The 18,386-nt window shown below is 41.5% G+C and overlaps 7 protein-coding genes across 7 annotated transcripts; 4 read left to right on the plus strand and 3 right to left on the minus strand.

The window, feature by feature from the left end:
* Window positions 1-121: 121 nt before the first annotated feature.
* VCUG_00950 (uncharacterized protein) lies at window positions 122-2,040 on the minus strand (the record flags this gene model as incomplete). The annotated part of the gene is made up of 1 exon (XM_008075781.1): window positions 122-2,040. The coding sequence occupies one exon, from the start codon at window positions 2,038-2,040 to the stop codon at window positions 124-126; it is 1,917 nt and encodes a 638-aa protein (XP_008073972.1). The 3' UTR covers window positions 122-123.
* A 2,172-nt stretch (window positions 2,041-4,212) lies between these two features.
* On the plus strand, window positions 4,213-6,021 carry VCUG_00951 (uncharacterized protein). Its single transcript, XM_008075782.1, has one exon. It carries the CDS (start codon window positions 4,224-4,226, stop codon window positions 5,028-5,030), a length of 807 nt encoding a protein of 268 aa, XP_008073973.1. The 5' UTR covers window positions 4,213-4,223; the 3' UTR covers window positions 5,031-6,021.
* An 865-nt stretch (window positions 6,022-6,886) lies between these two features.
* On the minus strand, window positions 6,887-8,266 carry VCUG_00952 (uncharacterized protein; the record flags this gene model as incomplete). Its single annotated transcript, XM_008075783.1, has 1 exon — window positions 6,887-8,266. One exon carries the CDS (start codon window positions 8,264-8,266, stop codon window positions 6,914-6,916), a length of 1,353 nt encoding a protein of 450 aa, XP_008073974.1. The 3' UTR covers window positions 6,887-6,913.
* Window positions 8,267-9,103: 837 nt separating this feature from the next.
* On the plus strand, window positions 9,104-9,659 carry VCUG_00953 (uncharacterized protein; the record flags this gene model as incomplete). Its single annotated transcript, XM_008075784.1, has 1 exon — window positions 9,104-9,659. The coding sequence occupies one exon, from the start codon at window positions 9,104-9,106 to the stop codon at window positions 9,599-9,601; it is 498 nt and encodes a 165-aa protein (XP_008073975.1). The 3' UTR covers window positions 9,602-9,659.
* On the minus strand, window positions 9,555-14,500 carry VCUG_00954 (uncharacterized protein). Its single transcript, XM_008075779.1, has one exon. It carries the CDS (start codon window positions 13,956-13,958, stop codon window positions 10,014-10,016), a length of 3,945 nt encoding a protein of 1,314 aa, XP_008073970.1. The 5' UTR covers window positions 13,959-14,500; the 3' UTR covers window positions 9,555-10,013.
* Window positions 14,501-14,699: 199 nt separating this feature from the next.
* Window positions 14,700-16,486, plus strand: VCUG_00955 (uncharacterized protein; the record flags this gene model as incomplete). The annotated part of the gene is made up of 1 exon (XM_008075785.1): window positions 14,700-16,486. One exon carries the CDS (start codon window positions 14,700-14,702, stop codon window positions 16,269-16,271), a length of 1,572 nt encoding a protein of 523 aa, XP_008073976.1. The 3' UTR covers window positions 16,272-16,486.
* A 1,497-nt stretch (window positions 16,487-17,983) lies between these two features.
* Window positions 17,984-18,372, plus strand: VCUG_00956 (uncharacterized protein; the record flags this gene model as incomplete). The annotated part of the gene is made up of 1 exon (XM_008075786.1): window positions 17,984-18,372. The coding sequence occupies one exon, from the start codon at window positions 17,984-17,986 to the stop codon at window positions 18,365-18,367; it is 384 nt and encodes a 127-aa protein (XP_008073977.1). The 3' UTR covers window positions 18,368-18,372.
* Window positions 18,373-18,386: the final 14 nt, after the last annotated feature.

Raw genomic sequence — 18,386 nt, forward strand, 5'->3', positions numbered from 1 at the left:
AGACATTAAACATCTAATCCTACTAACCTAACGATCAGTGATCAGAAAACGTGCGAATAAAGTCTAACAATAACGAACAAGATATAATATATGAAAGAATAACACAAATAAAAAAAATATCCTTTATCCGTCAATCCACTCCCACTCTGCTTCTAATTGTTCAATATGAAATTTTATATCCCTGATATTCCTGTTTAGCCTGTTGATCATGTTCACAATTATTATTGTTAAAACGTTTACGTTTCTTCGACGACATTTCAATATTTTATAGTAACCTCTTAATGACTTCTTCGATCTTTCGAATGGAACATGGTTGGTACCAGCATGTGTGTCACCATCGACTTTTTTTTCACTATAGGTACTGTCTTCTTCATACATCCGAGAATTTTTTACGTCAACGTCATTGGTTAAATCATTTATTCGATTCGTTAGCAGCGTGCAAACTTGTTTCAATTTAGGTAACACATGAAACATAAAATCTTGTCGAAAATATCCAATAAAACGATGCAATTCTTTAAAAATTTGATATAATTCTGATTTCATAAACTCTACATCCATCCTGTGTCTCTGTTTTTTTGCCTGTTCGCTAGCATGCCTAAATCTTTTGAACCTTTGTCCTAGTATTGTTCGTCTCGGGTAATCGCTACGCTGTTTTAGCGAATTCTTTCGTTGAATTAGTCGTCGCCTCCATGTTTTACGAACCTTGACCCACATTTCACCGTTTTTATTTACTCCTAACTCTCCATTTTGTTGATTGTTTTCCTGTAATCCATCTATTACTCGTTCGTTCCCAGGAAAAAATTGCTTACCATGTAATCGTGACAAAACGCTGCCAAATCTGAGATAGGACCTCATAAATTCGCTACACATATTATCGAAGGTACTTTCAAATTCTGACATAAACGTTGTCAGATCAAACGTTTTCGGGCATGCACTTATACGCTTCTTTGAAACCATGTTCATGACCATATAAAGTAATTTTATCGATACATCTTTTTCGCTAAGCGAAGGATCGCTAATGTCTTCGAGATAATATACCTCTTCTGCAAAATCTTCCATAAAATCTAGCAAGAGCTCTATGTAATGTAAAATTTTAACCGAAAGCATATCATTGTCGTACACCATTACTTTTCCGGGACTAGGTATGAAATTGCTATTGTTGTTACCGAATTGCTGTAGAGGGGGACTAAACCGTGTAGTTTGCTTCTGCAGTTTCTTTTCACGTGAATTTGCAGTTAAATATGACCTAAACCTTTTTTTAAGCTGACAGACTTGAAATTTGATAGACGGGAGATCAATAATAATAATATCTTCCCACATTTCCTCTGAACTCGTTGTCTCATTGCGTTCCGAGCCATCTGAACCTATTCTCGTAGGTAATTTATTGTATCCTGATTTTCCTTTTCTGTCTGTTTGCAAATGTTCACTTGGAGTGTAGCTATTTCTATAAGCAGATTGTACGTTATGTTTTGCCATTTCTCTTTTCCACGTGGTAACCAGCGTTATTTTGTTCTCTTCAATTTCACGTATGCTTTTTCGTCTAGATCTAAGATAACTCTCCCTTGGTTCATCTTTATCTATGGCCTGATTATAATGTAGGGGATTTGTTTCAACAGTACTGCTTTCATATGTTGGAAAACTATGCACAGATGCTTTTCTCGTCCTCAGTTGATGAATACTATTGTGTGGTAAACTTGGATCTTTTCTTTGCAAAGCACATCTTACATGTGAATCGATGTTTGTATGGCATTGAGAACTTGGAAAGTGTTTTTTTCTTGCGATTTCGTTCTGATCATGTTCGGAACTTATACCGTTTCTCCTTGCACAACTTTCTGATCGTAACAGTTCAAAACAATTATTGTCTGTGTCTTCATTTTTGTTGGTGTTGATAGGATAAATACCCTTTGACACATGCTGCTTATTCGCTAATATCCCGATGTTTTCTTTTCTTGTTTCTTCTTCGTCTTCAAAACACGTGCAGTGCACGATACAACAGAGATAAAGCAGACATATGATTCGTTTCATCAAAATTTTTAGCATTTTTGGACTTGTCCGGTTCACAAGATCACTGAATTTTTAAATACTAAGAAAATCGTAAAATACCATAAGAAGAAAGACACACTTACATGAGCAGATATGAATCAGTAATTTATAATTATACTACACCGAATTACAACTTGCGATTGCACCAATCTCAAAAGTTCTTCAGCCCTTCTGCTTATCCAGCTAATTGTCACCAATTTATGACAAATCCATTCATTGTTTCATTCAATTACATCTTTTGGTTCCTTTTTACGTAGAAGTGCTTGCAATAAAAATGTTTTTGGATTGTCTCAAAGAGGAAAATTTGTCTGGATTTTTAAAATTTCTTTTGGTTAGAGTTCCGCAGTATGGCGTATTTTTTCAAATGAAGACACTTTTATCCATTAATGTCGATTTTTGAACTACCACTCGGTAATTACTGCAGACATTAGCTTGTAAATTGCATATTTGAGAGACACTCATCCCGAAATAGAATACTTAAATTACGTGATGCATAAAATAGCGTATTAAATCGGTTCCAAAGATGGCGTATTGCTAGTTTGAAATATTTTTTTTAATAGAAAGCACCTATTTGCTCAAAAATATAGTTCATTTACTTATTTTCGTGAGGATAACGAACACTACGATTTAACCCTAACGATGTGCAATTATACATCAATATAACACGAATATGATGGCATGCGAGTTTAACATGCCATTACCACCTTGTTCTATATAGTGATTAGTTATACATCCTTTATTACATCAGAACAGTATAAATAGAACTAGATGTTATTAAAAGTTATCGTTTAATCCGATCAACAGCAATCATGTGATGTATAACAGAGAATCATAGCTGCTGAAGAAAAAAACTGGCAGATTACATTTTGTGCCTGTATCAATCTGTTCAAATATTTCCTTGTATGGTAAGAATTCCAAAATTTATTAATTTTAATAAAATTTTAGCAAGTATTACCATACCAATTTTATCTATAAAACATCAAAAGATTATATTGCCAGCTAAATAGTATTTCCTTCTTCTAATATGATTTGCTACGTTTTTCTGGCTATTTTCACTTGTTTAAGCCTTTCAATAGGGATTAAAAATAATTTTCACATAATAATCATGTACTCTTTTTGTTGTCTGCGGAGAATATTCAAGTGTATCTTAGATATAAAGAATATAACAACTATTTTCGGCTTTTTGTTGAGTGCAAAAATGTAAAACAAAAATTTTTTATTTTTTTCCAAAATTGACTCCACAGTTTTTAACTATCTTTTCGTTATATTTGCTGTTGGTATAAAGAGGCATTAACAAATCAAATAAATTTTGCACGTATATCGAGCCTTTAGTGTTATGTGTCCATTTTCCCGATTTATCGTTACAAAACAATCATATGTACTGCAAGCAATCTTTTTACTGAATTATTCTGCAAACGATCTCAAGTTAATGCCTCGTGGCACAAAAATACGAGGTGCACGAACTGATAGTTATAGCCTTTAACTTGTTGTAACATGCATTTGCGTGCTTTACGTTCCTTTGTTGATCTTTTCCTGAGCAATTGCCATAGTTTCCGATTTGCCTGTCACGTAGCACTTGATAATTACTGAGCCTGATCGACATAGAAATGGAACGATGATTCCCGTCACGTGGCGCTTGGTGGGCACCATTCTTGATCGGCACAAAAACAAAAGCCATAAGAGAAGGATCATCTCTCTATATCTTGCGAGTAGGTCCTGTGCTTACAGAAAAACAATCACTTAATTCGAAATTTCAGCGCTATTTTCCCAGTATACACCATAAATATGCTACTCGCTGTATGACACATTAGATCAAAATAAATTTTTCCCAATAGAGACAAGCGATCTGCAATGCTATAATTTATCCAATTATTATCATATAAAGCATTTGCTTCTTAACTTATTTACTACCACGTTTCCTGCTTATACTCCTAAATGACAAATTTTTCTCTGCCTGTTCCACCTACACGAGTGCTACGGAGCATACAACTTTGCATTAATCTTCCACATCAGCAATTGATATCAACAATCCCCTATGCATCCCCTTTACACGCATCGCTTCCAATGTAAGCGGTTCTATCACTGCAAAGTCCAACAAAATTAATTTTCTTAAAGGGCGGACCAATTATTTTTTACTTCATACAAAAATAAAAAAGCATCCCTTTGTCACTGTATTGTAAATGGAGGTTCTTCGCAGAGTACGTGAGAGTAATCGTCAGATTAACACACTCAGAGAATATGTAAAAAAGTTGAAGTACTTAAACAGCCTAAAGGAAAACAGTGTATTGCCCGAGGAGGAAGAAATATCTCTGTTCGCACAGATACAGGCACTCAACGACCTGTTCAAGAATCTGAGTGACCAGGTGAAGGAGTTCTTAAAAAAGGTGTATATGTTTCTGGAGCAGAGTGATGACAAGGATAGTTCCACGTATAATGCGGTGAAAGAGCAGTGGACCACCCTTACACACAATCTTACACAAGTGGTGAGTGATTTCAGATACGTGCAGGTCGAGCACAATAACAAGGAGAGGGAGATGCTAAGAGACCAATACCTGATTGCGAGGCCGGATGCATCAGATAAAGAGCTGAATGAGCTCATGACAGCGGACAATGCAGCCGATGTGCTGAGGAACGCGTTTATGAGTGATAATACCCAAGACTTGGAGTACCGACAGGCACAAAAGCGGCTGGAAGACATAAAAGTAATTGTGGATTACATCGATCAGCTGTGCCAGCTGCTCAGGGACATCGATCAGATGGTTGCTGGGCAGGCTGATTTTGTAGATAGAATCGAAATTGATGTGGTAACATCGAGAGAAAATACGCAAAGCATGAACGAAAACCTGAGGAAGACGCTCAAAAGCACACGGAGATGGAAGATGGTGAAGAGAATCTTATTTTTAGTCATAGGCATTGTGTTGGTCATCATAATTGTTTACGTGTTCAACTCTGTGATCAAGCCCATATTCTTCAGCAAAAGCAAGTAGGTGGAGATTGGACACAGAGTTGTAAGGCGACCACGAAATGGACAAGGCTGTCAAACGATCGAATAGTTGCTTTTACGCGTGCTGAGTAGCAAAACAGAAAACATAACATGCTTGGTCAGTATTTTTGTACTGCACTTGATGAGTTGTATCCGTAAAATATCTGTACGACTTTTAGATAGCTCCACGATCTCTTTGTATATTGCTCAATGGTTACCATCTGGACTGTTCGTTCATGGCTTTGCTACCGGTTGCATCGTTTAACCGACTTTGTTTATCTCCGCTCGTAGCACCTAGCTGTAATTTTTGAACTAGGAACCTTTTCAGCGTCTTTTTGAAGTCGAGCTGGAGAAGTAAATAAGTACATTATTTACTTTTTTGCATTTATGGACAGCACGGCATGGAATATGTTTCACTTTTCAATACAATTTTTTTACTATGTTTTCATTAATTTACTACGTTGCATCCCATGATTGAATCAACAGTTTGGTGTATCTGCACAGTTTTATCCTATTGGCACTGAAGAGATAGCTTGCTTGTAGGATGGCTGATACTTGTCGGGAGAATTATATCGAAACAGCGCACTGTTCTAGAACATGCAATGCCTGTCAAAGTCAACATATCAACAGCTTTTATCACGATGGATGTTTCCTACCTGTGGAAATACTGTTTGATCGGCTTATCCAGCTGTTGAAGTATTTAATGATTCCAGTAACTACCAGCCGCGCTGCAGCGCAGCTCCTCATTGTTTACAAACTAAACGAATGTGTTGTTCATATTTAGTTCATAACATACCTTCTAACCAATCCTACCCAGCAATATCTCCGCACTTTGCCATTATTACCAAATAAAATCCGTTGAGAATAAGCATTTGTGCCATTCATCCGAGCGAATTAACCCAGATTAAACAAAAAGTATTTATTGCATTCTCATTAATTGCTCAATTAAATTTACTTAGCATACTTCTACGGGTGCATAGAATAAGCCGTTTCTTGATCCGGTACATTATTGAAAAGTTACAACAGTTACTATTAAATTAAAATTTGCCAATCAACTGCCATTACAAAGATGCAGTGCGAAATGAGGGGCCTATATAAACAAAAATGCTCATTTTACTGTTGCTTGAGAAACGCTTATTAAAGGATAGTAATTCACCATTTTTAGGGTTGTATACCACCTCACACATATTTTACTTATCGGTGTTATACAGAAAGGATGCGCTATCTAACCGTGACATGGAAGGTAGCATTCGTATTTTTAGTGTTTACTTTTATCGTATGAGGAGAAGTTTTTTGCCTGTATGACGCTTACCTTTTATGCCACGTTGAGATAATCCTTTGATCGGATGCTGTGAGATGTACGTTCATTTTTATTACCAAAATCTGTTCTTTAGACTAGCTATGCGTGATACACCACTTTACGTACCATCGTACTTTTTTGTCTCTCTTGCCGTGATCACAGGACATGAAAATGCGCATATCGAAACATTAAATAAGTAGACCGCCATGCCGTATGCTCATTCTTCCTGCCAATTCTTTACGTACCTTTCTCATCGTGTTTGGTGTTTTTTGTGGGAATGCCCCACTGGTAGAACATTTTCAGCACATCCCTTACATCATCCTATCTAAGATTATCTTAAACTTTCTCAACATCTCTTGTATAATTTCTACCGTGTTCTTCTACGTTGATAATCCACGGTAATTTTCAGGATTAGGCATGGCACGTACGTCGTCTTATGAGGAGGAACACGATGCGTGATGATTCCATACTAATCACACACTGTGTTCCTTCTCAACTTACAGTCCCGTGTACACCGCTCTGAGCCATCTATCCACACACTGTGTTCCTTCTCAACTTACAGTCCCGTGTACACCGCTCTGAGCCATCTATCCACACACTGTGTTCCTTCTCAACTTACAGTCCCGTGTACACCGCTCTGAGCCATATATCAATCCACTATCGCACTCCTCTCCCTCATCCACAACTCCATTACCGCATTTCATCCCATCATCAAAGCATCTTCCATGCTTCTCCACATACTCTAACACCTCTCTCCTTGTTCTATTGCTTATTCCTTCCCATTTCTCACCGCTTATCTCCGCCATCAATCCTTTCTCATGACCGGCACTCATACTGTGCAATATTTCGTGTGCCAGTATTTTTGGCATGTTCGTCCGCGCGAAAGCCGTGTTAAAAACAACCGAGTAGTTGTTCGAAAGTGAACAGGCACCGGAACGAAATGTAAGAGCATCTATGGTTTGTGAAGTTGTGCTGTCTGTCAGAAGTATGAATAGGTTGGCACCGTTCAGATTGGTGTTACGGACATCGTTCTTTAGACCATCGAATTTATCAGCAAACTTTGATAAAAAACTGTAAGCATGCGCATTATCCGTATTTGGCATATTATCCTCTTTTCCTGTGTCATGCGTCTCACAATTTTCATTGCATCCTGGTCCCGTCTTAAAAGCGCTCTTCACACTCTCAGAAGCACTGTACATCTCATAAGAACACAAATTCTTCATACTGTCCCTGCCCGTGCCCATAAAACTGAGAGGTTCAGAAACATTCAAAACATCAACGAGCACCAACTCGATTCCCAATCCTAACCTATCAAAGTACCTTTTCGTCTCCAAGAATATTTTACGTGTTTCTTCTTCAATGTTTCTTATCGTGTTTGTTCTTTCATAATCGTTTACAAATACAATTTTAAAATACTTCGCACTGCTCCTCAGAGAATCACTTGGTGCGAACTGTTCAGCAGCTCTGTGCTTAGAGGAGTGACCTGTCAACGAATTGTTCGGTGATAACCCATCAAATACACCGTTCTGTGCTTCACCGGTAAATACACTCTCAGCTCCATATTTTTGTTTTGTTCCAGTGCTGTTATCCTCTCTGCACTCAATATCATTTTCGTTCATCGTGTACCGTCCATTCTCGTATCCAATCTCGTATCTCACACCTCTGCTCACCACCACCCCGTAGAAGTGCTCACCGGCCACCATATATCCGTACGACTGCTTGTCACCCACCAACCGGGCAGAGTACACCGACTTGCTCCGCTTCACCCTCACATCAGTGCTGTACGAATGGTCCACAAGTAGAACAGTCAAAGGCTCTGCTCCGCGATAAAGGGTTACGTAAAGAACGCGCTCACCCGTAATTTTTGATGTTTCACTGGATGGGTGAGTGTGCGGGGTGCGCTGCAGCACAGCACACATTAGCAGAACGATGAGCAGCATGTGTTTGTTTTTGTTTGGATCGTAAACTGACAAATTTATCAGCGGTAAAAGCAAAACTGCACAAACTGTTCAACCACAGCTTTCCGTACGTTGTGTTCAATCCCCATTATCAGCTTGGTACGAGCACCTCAACAGGATAAAAAATAAATTTGCTGAAGGGATGCACTTCGTTTACTGCTGGCCTGAGATGGTAATTACAAGGGAATCACCATTGAAGAGGATAAGCTCAATGGTATAAAATATTGACACATGCTATGCGTATCATGACCCGTCTGTAAGCACTTGCTGTCTACGATTGTTTATTTTATAGTTTGAATGCCAAGTGTTTTTCTACCAAAAACACGTTAATCCACGTTTGAATTTCCTCCTTTTTGTGCCACATGTCAGTGTGTCGCAAACAGCAAATCCTGTTTTCAGGCAGTCACCCATCAACGCGCCAAGATCGACAAATTTTCCAAATAATAGTACATTTAGCCTCTTCTACTGTAGCAGGTTCGTTTCTTGTATGGAATACACGGTGCTGTAAGCAATAAAAGCTCTGATCAATCGTATTCTTCTATTCTATCCTATCATTTTTTGTCTTAATCCTTCTGCTGTTACGTCGTATACGTTCTTTTATTCTATCCTATCATTTTTTACACAGCCCTATCATTCTTTACCCCTCTCCTCTCTTATTTCAACCATATCATCCCATATTTCCATCCCAATCTTTAAATCATCTTCACTTAACAGCACACTACCCCGTCCCATCTATCACACTTCGTTTCATTCGTTGTTTCACAAAAAGGGGAATTCCCGATCAACTTTAAAAAGTTTTTTCACCCTCAGCACCGTAAAATGGTACAAGGAGAGATCAACGAGGCTGCGCAGAAGGACAGCTCAAGCTACGTAGACACATTCAAGGACGTGGTTAAAAGCGCCGAAGATGTCCGTACATTTGTAGACATCAGCAACATGGGCATGCCGCCCACCAACAAGAATGACTTGAAAAGACGCGTGTCCGCTAATTTTGACCGCTTTAAAGGCAACTACCTCATAATATCGTTCGTGTTCATCGCTATATTCCTCATCAGACAGCTTTCTGCACTGTTTGTGCTTGTGCTGTGGGCCGGTTACTTCTTTGCCGTGGACCACTTCGGCGAGAAGTTCACAGTTGGTAATTACGAGCTCAAGAACGAGTACGTTATGTACTTTTGCATTGTTCTTACTGTTGTGTACCTCATCGTGTTTAATACGATTATTGTGTCCTTGATGGTCACACTGTCACTGTACATGGTGCTGGTTATTGCACACACGCTATGCTACAAGGATGAGCCGTCGCTTGAGGATATTTAGGCGGGTCTTTTGGTGTAGAAAATAAAGGAACTTTAAATAAAAGGGGCGTAGAACGGCATTCGTTCTTGTCTTTGGCACTCCACGTGGATTACGTGTACCACTTTACGTGTCGGTGAGTTTGCTTTATTTACGGGGCTTTCTCTTGGCTTATCACAGGGAGTGCTTCTTCATGTTATTTCGTTTTTTGGTTGGTTGTTCTATTTAGTGAATTGGGTGGTTCATGTCCGATGATTTGCATACCTCCTCTGATTTGTATACCTCCTCTGATTTGTATACCTCCTCTGATTTGCATACCTCCACTGATTCGTATGCTTCCACTGATTTGTCTGTTCATTTCCCAATCTTCCTCCGCAGTCATTCTAATTAAAACCCCTCTATCAACACGCAACGTGCTGTTCAACAACACTCCTGCTCATCGATACACCTCATCTAAAAACCTACACACGTTATCATTCTCAAAAATGTACACGTCCTTTCTGCACTTATTTAAGATTGGGACCATTTCCAAGCAAAAGCAGCCTTTGATCACGATGAGATCGAACATATCGGGATCGATGAGCGTGTTCAATTTCCTTGGAGCAAGTGATTGCACCGTCTTGCCTACAACACCACCTGAAGGTGCATCCCCATCGTTGCTAACGATTAGAATACGTCCATGTGCCTTCTCTAGAAACCTTTCCATCTCCTCGTTCATCAGCATAACACGTTCTCGCTTGTAGAAGAGCCTGAAAATGACGAGTTGATAACTAAACACGGTGTTGTACGCCTGTCCCCTTCTTTTCTTCGGAATTATTGTCTGCGAACGGCCTGTCCGTTCCGACAGGAGAATAATTCGTGCATTTCTGAGCACACGTGCAAAGTAAAGCACGGCCTTGTTGTGCAGCACTGACGCGTACGTGCACTGTGCACCGCTGGCCGTACACTGCTCGTACAGAAAGAGAAAAATGCTTTCGTCTGCATTTCCTTCGATCTTTAAAATGGAGCATTCTCGCTCATTTACGATTATCTCCTCAATATGTGCATGTGCTGCATGTGCATCTCCGCTCTTTTCCTCGATACGCATTCTCAAGCGCACCACCTGCTCGCAAAGCGCGTACTTCTCCGTGAGCATCGCAAGCTGCTCGAGCGCGCCCATCAATCTGCCCACGTTTTTGAGAATGAAAGACAGATCGGACACCAGCGAGAAAATCGTAATGCTCATGTGCATAAGATGGGCTGCTGTGAGGAAGAGTAGTTTTTCACATGGCTTTATGTCTACGACAACACTCACCCCAATCGTGCTGAGCATGAATTGCTGCTCGTTCTGTCTCACGAGGACATCTCCGAATTCCTTGGAGCTAAAAATCGTGTTCAGGATTTTTGTTTGCTGCGATGACAACATCGGGCTGACAAATGCGTTGAGCTTTGACTTGAAGAGCAGCAGATCATTGTTTGTTTTGGAACTCTCTGTGCTCATCGCAGCGAAACGCTCTGAAACGATGCTCAGGCTGTTCTCGACGTGCGTATCTCCTTGTTGTTGTGTGGAAGGAACCGCACATGCTGTCTCAGCATTTTTCTGGCTCTTTTTGGAATAGCTGGTCATTTCCTGTGCATGCACGGTATGCATCTCTTTGATGGCCGCATGATTATTCCTTTCTTCGTTGTTCGTGCGATTGTCACTTTCACCACTTCCATCGTTTCCATCACTTCCACCATTTTCATCACTTCCACCATTTTCATCACTTTCACCACTTTCATCACCTCCTTCGCCTGTATCGTGCACCTCGTCCCTACAGAACTGCACAAAAACAACCAAAGTACTAAAATCAAGGTAGTAATACGCAGCTACTCTTCCTTCCCACGTACACGCCAGCCCATTATCACTCCTTTCCACCATCCCACACTCCTCTAGCTTACGCACTGCCAGCTCTACAAAACCATCCACCTCCCTCTCATCCTCCATCCCGTAGTACCGTGCATTCCTCCTCACACGCACCGCCATGTACGTCCTATTAAACCATTCTTTGCTCTCGTGCAGATCTTTGATCGTAAGACGAGCGATCTCTGCGTTCAGAATGTTCACCAGGTTATGCAACAGCGTGCTCTCGAGCGGCATTTTATTCTTCAGGCGTGTTACGTAGAGCTGCAGGTTGTTGGTGATTATGAACGCCCTTGCCACCGTGTCCTCCTTGGTGTAGTCTATGCGACCCGCTCGGCCCATAATCTGCAGAATGTCGCTGATGCTCACATTTCTCGTCATTCCATCGCTATAGTACTCTGTTCCTCTGATGAAAACGTTCTCTGCGGGCAGATTCACCCCCCATGCCAATGTCTTAGTGCACACCACGTATTTAAGCTCCCTCCTTCTGAACAGGTCTTCAACACGCAATCGCTGGTGCCGTGGCAGTCCAGCATTGTGCACCCCCACACCGTTACTGAGCAGATACGCGAACGATGCCGGCCTGGTGTATTCCTCGTTTCTTATGAGGCGCTTGACAAGAAAAGTGGCCGTTTTGAAGCACTCATGCCGGCTGTTCACGAAAATCAGCGACTGGTTTTTGCACAGCATGAGTTTTTCCACAAGAATTTCATCAAAATTGCTCACCGTTACGATGTTTGATCGTTTGTTCTTCGGGTTAGCGCGCATACCGCTCTTTCCAGCACCTTTACCCATTTCATTGCGCATGTCGCCAAGGCACTGTGCTCCGTTCGACTTTGTCTTTCCCACGATTCTTTCACTCACCGGCTCCGTACCGTGCCTTTCAGTGTGTATGCCCTGTCTTACACCCTCACTGATCAATTCATCGTGTACCCGCGCATACCCTGCTCGTCTGCTCTTTAGCTCCTCTTCGCTCATTCTTATCTCCCCCTTCGCTCCAATAACACAGCACTCAACCGCAACAGCACGTCTCTCGTCCCCGTAGCAGAACACCACTCCTTTCAAAAATTCGCCGACATCAAAAACGTTGGGCACGGTCGCGCTCAACCCAACGATCCTCGTTTTTCCAATAAAACGTGCCACAAGTGCCTCGATAACACTTCCACGCTCCTCCTCAAGCAGGTGTATCTCATCGATGACGAGTAGATCGAATCGAAAATTGAACGAGAGCTTGCGCGTGGACGCGTCTAATTTTTCGGGCGTTGTTACAACGATGTGTGTGTTGAGTGATTGGTTGGGCGTATCGCCTGTGTACTCCATCACGTCCATGCATCTCAGACCGTATCTGTTGTTGTGTGCGGGCTTGCCGAATGGGGTGCTACGATAATTGTTGCTGCTACTGTTAATTTTTTTGTCTAGGACTGGCTCGTTCTGAAAGGATTTGTCATGTATTGGTGCTTCTCCGTCGCTGTAATCCAATCCCATCGCTCTGTCAATCTGTCTCCTCAGTTTTGTACATTCTTCGCAGCTAAATTTCTTTCTCAGTTTCCCCACTATTTCAGTTGCAAGTGCCCGCAACGGCACCACGTACACCACCCGTTTTGCTCCCATAATGCACATCATTGCCACGTCTGTCTTTCCCGTGCCTGTAGGTGCCGCCAACAAGAAATTGTTGGTCGATCGTGCTATCGTGTGCACCTCAGTCTGTATGCTATTGAAATTCCTATAAGGAAATATTTTGTACGGATTCATCGCTGTTTTGAGATTCTTTTGAATCGGTTTTGGAGGTATTACCAGCTCAGTGTAGTAATGCGTGCTTTTCTTGGCCATTCTGAGGATCAAACCGCGATTTTCGATGATAAACCGCATTTGATCGACGTATAACGGGCCCAACGTGTCGTAAAGAAGCATTTCAGGATGTTCTGAGTGCGTGAGCGTAAAAAGCATTTTCTTGGTTTCTGAGATCTCCAGATTTAAATCGCCTGCAACCCTTTTCATGATTTTGTCCATAATTTCACCATTTTTATCGCACAGATCCTCAGCTTCACACCCCGAAATGTTTTTCGATTTGCTGTTTCTGCTACTTTTCCCGCCTCTTCTCTCGTGATCACGCCGTTCTTTGTCGGAGCCTATTCTTTCACCTTCGTTGTTTGCACCGTTTTTCGTATGAGCATTCGTTCTCCTCTCATTTCCAGCCCTCCTTCCATCACCATTCGCCATACTCTTGCCGTAATTCCCTCCGCTTCCTTTCTCTAATCCATTGCCTTTACTCCAATTTCTTTCTCTGCGATCCCCTCCTCCACCCGTACCTCTAACATTGCCATCCAATCCTCTGCTCGTTGCACCACCTTTTTCATCCTTAACACGCTCAATTTTGCGGTAATTATCAGCCACACCATTCTTCTGAACATAATCACCTGTTCTCTTTTCATGTTCTTCCTCATTTCCAGCCATAGGGGTGTTTGCTCCATTCTTTAATTTTTGATTCCTTGCTTTCATACGGAGTACGATGACTTGTCAGAAGGATGCGCCAATAAAAACGGTCTTTTTTATGTAACATGTTTGATATGTGATGGCAAACACCAAGGGTGAAACGAAACGTGCCATATTGTTCGCAGAATGGCAAGGTTTGTGGTATGAGGAGCCGATAAGACAGATAAACTCGTTGATCAGCACTATTTTCTAAGGCACCGCTTTAATTTTTCATACCGAATAACTGCAGAAAAGGTGCGTGTTTATAGTCCGCCTTTAATTTTAATGCCTATGTTCGACTATGCACTTCGTGTCAACGCCTCAACACGCAAAGATACCGCCATGACTACCATGTTCAACCGCACTGTTCCTTCTAGTACGTTTCACGGCGTTTCTTCCCTCTGTTTTCATTTTAGAACACGTTCAATCGCTTTTCAGGTTGTGTTTGCCCATGTCCCTGATCGCTTCGTCATTGTGCAGCGTACACTGCTGCACAATTATTCCACTGCAGAACAAATTCTTGAACTTTACCGTATCGCTCATTGTAAATAATTTACCACCCGTTTAAAAACAAATATATTCGCTTTTAGTGAATAAAAGTAAATTTACCGTCTCTTCCACCGTAATACATCCATACCGGTCTTTTCTTATCCAGTAATTCACAGTATGCTAGTGTAGCCAATATATTTAGTATCCTTCCGCTCACCCGGCGCAATATCTGCCCCTGCCAGTCACTCAATTTATCAAACATTTTGTTGTGCACCCCCAATGGAGCATTACGATGTCGTAATACTGGGAACGGGCCTGTCAGAGTGTGTGCTATCAGCCGTTCTGTCGCAATCAGGATACTCCGTTTTGCAGTTGGACTCATCGGACCGGTATGGCACTTCGTTCCAAAACTACAACTATGTTGACCTGTGCACACGGTACAACAAGCCTGGACATTCCGCTCTTGTCCCGTTGAGCAGCAAGTTCAGCATAGATTATACGCCCAAGCTGCTACTTGCTGGCGGTCTGACGCAACGTGTGCTCATAAAGTACGATCTAAGCACACTCGTAAACTTTTTGCTCGTACCAGGATGCTATGTGTATAAGCACCGCCTTTATGAGGTGCCCACTTCTGAAACAAAGTCACTACAGACCGGTTTGATTTCGTTTCTGCAGAAGCCCCGTCTTGTCCGCTTTTTCTACAATGTCCGCAAATACTTCAGGAACGTACCCATAAAGCTGCTAGGCACCATGCGTGAGCAGTACAAGCATTATGGAGTGGATGAGCATAGTGCTCAGGTTATAGGACACGCTATTGCGCTAAATTTGGATGATAATTACCTGGATGAGCGGCCGAGTGTTACTTTTGAGAAGATAAGGCTGTACATCGAGAGTTTGAGGGAGAATGGAGATGAGATAAGTCCGTTTGTGTATCCTTTATATGGAATGAGTGAGGTGTGCCAAGCATTCGTGAGGAAAGCGTCTGTGGCAGGAGCAGTTTATAGATTGAGGACGAGTGTTGAGGAAATTCGTTCTTGTGGAGAGTTTAGTATCTGTATGGGAGAAAGTGATGGAGAGGATACTCGTGGAAGGACAAATCAGGACAATGAGGGTGTAAGTGCCGGTGCAACCAATGATGTGAAGACAGCCACAACGGGCGATTCGACCAAGAGCGGCCATAATGATCAGAAAATGCGTGGCGATCAAAACATTAAAGCCGATGGCGCGAACAAGGGCGGTGAGACGAGCAGTCATGATGGTGAGCAGGAGGATAAATCACGGTTGAACCCTCAGGGTGGTGGCAATGAGGGCGGCAAAGGAGCACATTACAATTTTACGGTGAAAATACGGCCGGAGAATGAAAATACACTTGAAGTGCGCTGCAAGGCTCTCATCTCAGATATTTCGTACACGCCGAACAAACGGCCGACTAACACGAAAATCATACGTGCTACATTAATTGTAGACGGCGTTGTTCCTCTGCTCAAACACGTGCCATCGGCTCAAATACTTTTCTTGTCGAGTGGACTGCACCGGAAAACGGATGTGTTTGCTCTTATCCTAGGACACAGAGAATGCGTGGCACCGAAGGGCTACAAAGTTGTGCTCATAAGCTACGTAAAAGAAGGGGACGATGATAAAACACTGGACAAAATCATACATTTATTCGGAAAGGTTGTGGATCGTTTTGTCAGGGAGGAGGAGGTGATGGTGAACGAGAGCGTGGGTAGGGGATGGTACGTTGTGAGCGACTGTGATGAAAGTATGCATGTGGAGAACGGCATGCATGAAGTTGTGAAGGTGTTAGAAAGAATGAAAAAGGACGGATTTAAGATTGAGTGCTCGTTTTAGAGCGCATATTTTGTAGGTAAAATGAGATGATTGATTTTTTGTGTCTGGTGGCCAGATTTTGTGTTTAGAATCTTGGTGTTTACGTGCCGGGCGAAATATTGTTAAATATTTTGTTATGTCTTCCTGCACTTCACCAACAATTCATTTTGCCCTTAGATACGCATTCAAGGAACTTGACTGTTGGAATCTCTGAAATAATTGAGGAAGAACTTTATGCTGCAAATTAACAAGAAGTAAAATATTAAACATCGCTTCTAATCATATTCAGAAATACTCTCACATGTTTTTTAAGAACTGTATATCCAAAGACTCTCTTTTTGACCCAAAATAATTTTTGAACTCTACAGGGATACTAAAGAAACGAAGCACTGCTTAAGGTTATGAACGAATTTTTATATGCAACTTAATTTAATTTCTTTTTATGATCGAAATTAATACCGTAGTAAAGAATAATAGAATAGGTACACCGGCTTGATAAGATTAGAATTTTAATGAAAGGAACAGTTTGTTGAATCGTAGAAACAACATCACCCTTTTTATGAGAGTACTGATAGCAACAGCTATCACGTACAAAGTGAAACAGCCGAGCACTATGCTGGTAAGCTCAACCAGATTTGTGCAAATTGTTCAGCAATGCACTTTAAAGACGAGGTACACCGTAGACGTGCGTACAAGAGCTGCTGTCACTTCGGCAAGCTGGCCTACATACCACGAGATAGCTATCCAGAGTATCTCAGATCGCTGTTCACCGATACAGCAAGCAGCGATCATAAAAACTTCAAGGCAAACATACGATCGTATAACAGTGTCCTGTCGTTTGCGTCGATGGGAGCAAATGTGGAGCAATTCACACGAGGGGTGTACTTCTTCAAGGTGCATGGTCAGGTCTACCACAACGCATACAACATAAACCCGCTTGAAAACATTAACAGGAGATACTCGCAGTTGTATGTGATTGATACAAACGATGCCACAGATCTGAGATCGAGAAACCCTGCAAATGAGAAGTGTAATAGAGCAACACTACACAATCTTGACAGGACAATAAGAGAAGTCAATCCTTATGCAGAATCTTGCTGAGGTTGAGAGAAGTGCAGTGCGTGAAGGAAACATGTTGATGGTAAATGTGATGTCTAACGAGAACATTCATCGTGACATTAACAGGTACAATGTTCCTACAACGGGCGAGATCACGATGATATTCAGCGACAAAAACGGCGAGCATTCATACTCAAGAGAAGACAGTTTCCGGTTCTTCTTTCGTTTGCGATGAGAATCGACAAGTCACAGGGTCAGTTATTTGACAAGGTAGGTGTTTATCTGCACAGCTCTGTCTTTATGCATGGTCAGTTGTACGTAGCTTTGTCGAGAGTGCGCTATGCAGACGGTCTAAGGGTGTATGTTGCTGACAATGGAGATCAAGGAAAGCATGAGAATGGTAAAATATACACTAGAAATGTTGTATACAATGAGCTACTAGAATGAAAGTGATTTATTGATTTGCAACTATAAAACAGTTAGTAGAAAGGAATGACCTGATGTTGCAGTTATATTAAAAAGTTCTGTTTTGGTATACTATCTATTCATGCACTCGTTTTTGAAAAACGGGATAACACAGATGATTTTCTACATAAATTGTAGTGGCAATGTAACGGTATCGTTCTCACTTGCGTAGAGTATAAAATAATTCTAATTTTACCCCTCTTATCAAAATGTCACTCAGAGAAAAATACGATTTTTTCACAAAGGATGAATCACTCACCAAGGATTCGCTCTTCGATCTGTTATCATTATGCAACCGTGTGCCGCCACCTATGGATGGTTTGTCTTCCTTGCCGAGTACATTTGAGGAGTTCGAAAGACTTGCAACGTCGTGTAGAGAAATGAACAACCGGAAGGATCTGCTGAAGCATTTGGTTGCATTTAACAAGGGCAGTGTGTGCATGGAGAAGGAGCAATTCGAGAAATTTCTCTCGATTGGCGAGGAATTCAGTGAGGAACATAAGGAGGAGCTGTACAAGTTTGTTAATGTAAAGGATGATATGATCAACCTGGAAGAATTCGTAGAACAGATCACTGGTGAAGTGGATAATTAAAGATGTGTGATAAGGTACA

This window comes from Vavraia culicis (genome assembly GCF_000192795.1).
Source record: "Vavraia culicis subsp. floridensis unplaced genomic scaffold supercont1.13, whole genome shotgun sequence".
Classification (NCBI taxonomy): Eukaryota; Fungi; Microsporidia; family Pleistophoridae; genus Vavraia; species Vavraia culicis.

What these genes read in the sequence shown, in the direction of transcription:
- VCUG_00954 (XM_008075779.1), bottom strand. Translation starts at nt 13,958, where the DNA reads ATGAAAGCAAGGAATCAAAAATTAAAGAATGGAGCAAACACCCCTATG.
- VCUG_00951 (XM_008075782.1), top strand. Translation starts at nt 4,224, where the DNA reads ATGGAGGTTCTTCGCAGAGTACGTGAGAGTAATCGTCAGATTAACACA.